At 40.7% G+C, this 6856-nt stretch overlaps 1 protein-coding gene across 1 annotated transcript; it reads right to left on the reverse strand.

The window, feature by feature from the left end:
- Positions 1–3668: 3668 nt before the first annotated feature.
- LOC108955169 lies at positions 3669–6173 on the reverse strand. The gene is made up of 3 exons (XM_039302406.1): positions 6142–6173; positions 5077–5907; positions 3669–3927 (listed from the first exon to the last, which is right to left on the reverse strand). The coding sequence occupies exons 1-3, from the start codon at positions 6171–6173 to the stop codon at positions 3867–3869; spliced, it is 924 nt and encodes a 307-aa protein (XP_039158340.1). The 3' UTR covers positions 3669–3866.
- Positions 6174–6856: the final 683 nt, after the last annotated feature.

Raw genomic sequence — 6856 nt, forward strand, 5'->3', positions numbered from 1 at the left:
AGAAAGCCATGGAGAGGTTTTTCACAAAGCACACACTTTACTTCAAGGGACTCTGCCCAACACAATACATCCTCCTTGCCTTTTATAGACAATTAGAGGTCACAAACAAACAAGGACTAAGCTCATGGGTCCGGGCACAAACAAAGGCACCGGAAATTTTCGGGAGGGAATTATTCGCACACTATGAACAGTAACTGTACTGTGAACAGTACCTTCCCTAGCCTAGTACTATAGTAAAAGTGAACAATGACTTGCTACAATGAAAATGTACGGACTCAACGGTCTCGTCCGTCACAAGCATTGTAGCTACAGACTAAGTCATCTGAGCTGTCTTCTAGGAGATGTGTCTCGTATTTCTGTTCAAGGGCTTCAAGGTCTTCAGGTGAAAGGATCTGATTCAGCCTTCGTGATGAGGATGCTTGTTCATGAGCCCAATGTGATGCTTCTTCTTCAGCCCAGTTTGTATTTTCATTTTCTTGAGTGTCGGCAAGAATTCTTGGCTGAGGCCAGTTGGATGGCTGTGCATAGAAAGATGTGTTCATGCCTTGGAATAAGGACGAAGGTTCTTGTTCATAGGGATCTTAGGACAGAGGGCCTCCAAAGCGTGCATAGGGGTCCTGGGTGGATTGGACAATGTCATCTTCGCTTGTCATTTCATGCTCTTGGGACGATGTAGCTTGTCTATATTATCCGAGTGCTTCCTTAGCTTTTGATGCTAGGTCATAATGATCCCACGTAGTGGGTACATTATTCCAAACATTTTCGCGAATGGTTTTGTTTTCCTGGCACAGGATTCTCTGGAGTTCTCGGTATTCGTTTTCACAAAATCTGACAGATCTTGGATAAGATTTGTGAATCTGTGCTTCTCGGCTGTCCAAGTGAGGTTTATAGGATGTGGTTCCTATTTCCTGTAGGGCATTAATGATTCTTCCATTGTTTGTGAAAAAATGTCATGGCCGTCTGAAAAACAGGATGGTATGGACTTCAGGACTTGGTGTCATGGTTCTCAATTCCCTTTCTAAGAGTTGTTTCCAGTAAGTAGGAGAATGGAACCAGTTAAGAAAGTCTAAGAGATTCTTATCACTTTCTTTTTCAACATTTCTTCCAAGTAAGAATATCCTGGTGAGGTTGGCAATGAACCTTCTGGTTGGAATTTCAATGGCTATCAAGTACTTATTGGTTAAGTACCACAATAGTGTTTTGAGCTGTTCAGGGAAATCATCTTCCTTCCAAATAAGAGGATGAATGAATGGATAATTCATATTTAACCCAAAAGAATAAAGAATCGAACCTCCATTGAATCTGAATAGGTCTGTGTGGCTTTGCCACATGAGATTCTCCAAGTTCTCAGCAAGGCTGTCATTCTGGATTTGCCGAATAATCTCTTGGGGATATTTCCAACTTTGCAAATCTTTGATATTCTCAATCTTGTATTTTACTCCATGATTGAGCATATGGAAAGCAGGCCTCTTGATGTACATGTTGATTTCGGCTGGTGCTTTTGGCCTTGATAAGAAGTTAGCAAGCACATTCTTCTTTCCAGGAATATGTTTGGTTTCAAATGAGTATTTTGAGAACCATTCAGCCCATTGAAGCAATTGGGAGTTTGGAATCTACTTTTGTTTAAACTTGGTCATATGAGGGAAAGATGCCATGTCTAATTTTACTAGAAAGTGATGGCCAATGAGATGAAACTTAAACTTTTTGATTTCATTTTTTTACTGCTAAGATTTCTTTGAAAGTGGAATGGTAATGCATTTCAGCTGGAGAAAACTTTCCACTTTTATGAGCACAAAGGTGTCTCTTACCATCAATTTCTTCTAACAGGATGGCTGCCCAGTATTCATCACTGGCGTCAATTTGAAGAATTCTTTTTCTTGTTGATGGTATTTGCAATGATGGGAGATTCTGCATAATCTCCTTAAGCTCAGCAAGAATCGCTTTAGTGCGGGTTTTTCCCCAAGGTGGGGGATTCTTCTTTAGCATGGATTGCAAAGGAATCGGAAGCTTTGCAATGTTTGGGACAAAATCCCCGAGATAATTTATTATCCCAAGAAATTGCTGAACTTGTTTTGTAGTGAAGTTATCTTCAGAAACTTCAATAATTCTTGAGCAATATGTGGCCCCTGGGTAGTACGTACCTTTGTTAAGGTGCATACCAAGAAATTCAATCTCTGTTTGGGCAATATTCATTTTCCTTTGAGAAAGCATAATGCCATGCTTTTTGACAATTTCTGCGAATTGCTCAAGGAGTTGGCAGTGTGACTATTCGTCAGGACTGTAGAGCAGAATGTCATCAATGTATACGGCTGCACTTGATAAGATTGGTTGGAAAATACGACATATGGCCTTTTGGAAAAGGGATGGGGCTACCTTTAAGCCAAAAGGAAGTACTTTCCACTAGAAGTGCTGATTTGGGATACATAATCCTGTCTTGGATCTGTTTTCAGGATGGATGCCCAATTGCCAAAATCCAGCTTTGAGGTCGAATTTGGAATAGATATGGGTCTTGGTTAGGCCAGCAAAGAGAGAGTCTCTGGATGGTAAAGGGAATTTATCATCTTTGAGAAAAAGGTTGAGAGGCTCATAATTGATTACCAATCTCATTTTTCCCTTATTTTGCTCAGAACGCTTATTGACGTAAAAGGCTTCACAGGCCCATTGAAAATTAGAGATTTCAATAAGGCCTTGTTGCAATAATTCTAAGCATTCCCTTTGAGCTAAAGTCAAATGTTCCGGATTCATTCCCATGTGACTCACCTTAGTTGGATTTATATCTTCATTCTTCTTGAAGGGAAGACGAACAAAGAACTCTGGATTTTTCCATAAATGATGAAAACATTTCTGAGCGAATTCTGAATGGGATTCTGAACAAGATTCTAACAACTTTTGCATGATTGGATCTAATAGACTCATCTGAATGGAAAAGAGTCTATAAATATTGACGAACTCATAGAATTGGTCTTTATATTTAAGACATTTTCCAGGAATGATACGGAGTTAAGAGATTTGAGTCATGATATCCCACCCAATTATCAGGTCTTTATTGGGGAGGCTTGATCCAAAGATTTTTGTGGTTATAGAACACTGCGAGAAGAACTGGACTGTTACGGGAGTGGTTCTGACATTTGTGGAGAAAGTATCCCCTGAGGCAGAATTGAAATATCGAATGTAAGGAGTCCAGAATTCTTCAGGAAGAACTTTAGTGTCCAATATTGAACAACTTACTCCTGTGTCAATGGGGCAATGATCGTAATGGGTTTGGCAAACTTTGAAGTGAGGATTTTTACAAGGAAATGGGGACAGTGAGTTTGACTTGAAAATATGTCAAAGTTAGGTTCTAGAGATGAGGATGATATATGAAAAATATCTTCAGACTCTGAGTCTAACTTAGTCTCACTGGAAGTTTGGTAATAAGGAATGACACAGAGAGTTTGTTCACATGGTTCTTCGCCAACAGAAAATAAGGATTCAATGTCATCATTTTCAAGAGAAATACTTGTTTCATTCTCAATGTGATGAATTAGACGATTCTAACCTTTTTTTTGATTGTGGACAATTTTTGGCAAAATGTCCTTTCAGTTGCGAGATGTAGCAACGGTTTGATTTCTTATGGCTTGTGCGATCCTTCCTTTTGCGTAGGTATCGCCATTTCTTCTTTTTCCGGAAATGCTTGGAACCATGTTTGGATTTGTTTATCCAAAACTTCTTGTAATGTTTATTTTTCCGAGAGTACTTACCACAAGTACCAACACAGTCTTGCTTGGAGCATTTGATTTTCAACTTTTGACGAGAGCAAGCTGATTCAAGGCGTTTGTCATCTGTGATGTATGTACGGACCATCTGGAGCTTTAAGCATAATTCTTCTAAGCACAGATGGACTTCTTGCTGTATTTCTCCCAAGGGGATGCATAATTCAATAGGCACCTAAGTAATCACATCACAAATCGATATCTCGATCAATCGACCTAGTCGATTTCATGTCAATCAAACCATTCATCGGTCATTTCAATTCAATAAATCAATTCACGAAATCAAATCAAAGCAATGATCAATCAATCTAGTTGATTACATGTCATCTTGACCCTTTCTTGGTCAGCTAATCTCATTTACTCAAATTCACTGCTGAATTACGGCTCAGCGAGCACGGCCTACTAAAACTTTGGCGGTAATGCTAAATTACGGCTCAGCGTGCATAACCGGTTCTAAATTCGGTGGTAGATTACGGTCCAGTGGACACAACCATACTTTGGTGGAAATGCTGAATTTCGGCTCAGCGAGCACAACCGATTCCAAATTCGATGGTTTCCATGCCCTATTCCACATTGTCACACACCCATCATACATCATTACATCTTTCAATAGTCTGTTCAATGCGACTAATAACCCTCACACGATTAATTACTCTTGGCCAAGGACCGTGTGCTTCACACTTAGAATCTTCAATCAAAATAATAATTGGCATATTTCCCTCGTATTAACGATACCCGATAAAAATTTATCGTGTATGGGTACACGGTCGGCCTTAGCCAAAATACCGTACTATTCCTTTCCATAATTCCCACCATTTTTTGTAGTCCACTCAAATATTTTTGGCATTATCAACAGATACCTGGTTATTTTTCAATTAATAACCAAAGATTATTCAATTAAAGAAAAATTCTCAATTTCACAAATAATTCAATTCAATACAAAATAAAGCTCAATTAAATAAACGGACTATGCCACAACAATCAGCATAAAATTCCGATCGTCGGCTATCACTGCCTAATTTCAGGAAAATAAATAATTAAATAATTAATTTCGAAAATTAATCAATAATTACTAAAAATCCAATTTATGCCCGTAATGCCTAATTGAAGCCCGAAACGGGTTGGGAAAAATCCCGAGATGCATTAAATAAATAATATATGCTATCCTCTATCTAATTGCACTAGCTAAATGCCTAACATGCATCATCATTAACTAATAATCATTAATCTACTATAATCTAACCACCTAATTACACTTAATTAAATCTAATCAACCCTTAAGCATAATTAGCAAATTAAGAAAGCATTAATGAGTAAAACTCACTTAATTAAAAGCGGAGACCGGATCACTGTACGACGGCAGCCGAAATCTGAATTTTCGACGGCATTGACGAACTCTCGGGCCAGGCCTAAACTTGGCCCAACAAATCTCGATCCAACTGAGATTTGTTGCTGAGTCGGGCTGGGCTTGCTTCGCGGGCTAAAACTCTGCTGGAGATGGATTGAAGTTGGGCTGAATTCCAATGGGCTGAACCGTGGGCTTGGCTTGCGGGCTGCTAAGCCCAACTTACAAGCTGAGATGTGGGCTGCTGCTGGAAACACTGAACTGGGCTGGGCTTCAAGTGGCTGAACCGCTGGACTTTTGGGCCCAGCTAGACTGAAATTCGCTGGGCTTGAAAGCTGTAGATTTGGGCCGAGCTGAAGATGAAGATAGGCTGCTGGCTCGGCGGATTCGGTGGCCCAAAGGAGGAGGCTTGGACGCTGGGCTTCGGGGATGAATTCGCTGGGCCGTAGACACGCGGACGAAGGAAGCAGCTCGCTGGCGTCGAGCTGGGGAAGACCACGCGGAAATGGAGCTGAGAGTTGACCGTTGAAGACGCACGATGGAGGAGAGGACGAGCTGGCTGCTGCTTCGTGGGATGCGGGCCGGTCGGTGGAGACGCGCGAACGAAGGGCAGCCTCGGTCAATCTTCGGTAGTCTTCAGCTGCTGGTTTGCTGACCGGCGTGGGAAGAAGACACAACGTGGCAGCAAGAAGGAAGATGGGTGGAGTTCGGTGGACGCTGGGTTGAAGTCGTGAGGGCCGCTGAAGGTGATTCGGTGACAGGGCTGTTTCGGTGGAGAAAACGGTGGAGGAGAGTTCGCTGGTGGGCTGGCTTCATTTGTGGGGTGAGCTGTGAACGTGGCAAAGTGAGAAGGGAAAAGATGAAAGGGAAATGAAAATAAACCAGAAGCAGAGGACGAATGGGAAGGTGGAATGGAGAAGTCGAAGTCCTCCGTGGAGAGAGATACATGCACGAGGAAGGAGGGCAGTTGGTCGGTGGTTTGGCTTGCGGTAGAAGCCGAAGAAGGGAAACAAAAGTAAAACAAATATCTAAAACCATCATTACATGTCCAAGAAGTCTCTCAAGCTTATCCTCATGTCACCTAATTCTTTCTTGAAGATAAATCTCACAATTATCCAATTTGAGTGCAATTGTTGCACCCCCCATCCTAGGTTCCGAATTTCTCCAAATTACCTTCAATTTCCTCACTCAATTCTCTAAATCGACGTGCAAATTTGCTAAAGAGAAATCCCACAAACTTTCTGTAAATCCCCAACACCCAAAGGCTCGACTTGGAAGTCGAAATTCCATTCAATTTGGCCTATCCGAATTTTCGTTATTTTCCTAACCATCCAAAATGATTTTCTATAAAAATCCCGAACCCAACAAAATTTCTCCGAAAGACAAGACAATGTCTTATAAATGAATTATAACATGCTCGAACGTCCAATTTCGAAACCGAATTCAATTTCATGGTTAAAATCGATCGGGCGCGATTTTAGTACAATCCAACCTACTGAGTAACTTTTAGGGATTTTACCGCGGTTATTTATCCCTTAATTGCTTCACCCAATGATTAGTTAACTTGTAAGTAATCAACTCAGAAAAAAAGAATCATAGGCGCGTCGACGAAATGCCCATTTCATAAAATCGGGACGGGTCGAAATTCAGGATATCACAATAGAAGTTTCTAGATTTATTTGAGTGTGAGTGATAGTAATAAAAGTATTCTTTTTCATATTTCAAAGGTTAATTTTGACATTATGACAACCAATTTTTT

The sequence above is a fragment of the Eucalyptus grandis genome, chromosome 9, assembly GCF_016545825.1.
Source record: "Eucalyptus grandis isolate ANBG69807.140 chromosome 9, ASM1654582v1, whole genome shotgun sequence".
In the NCBI taxonomy this organism is placed as follows: domain Eukaryota; kingdom Viridiplantae; phylum Streptophyta; class Magnoliopsida; order Myrtales; family Myrtaceae; genus Eucalyptus; species Eucalyptus grandis.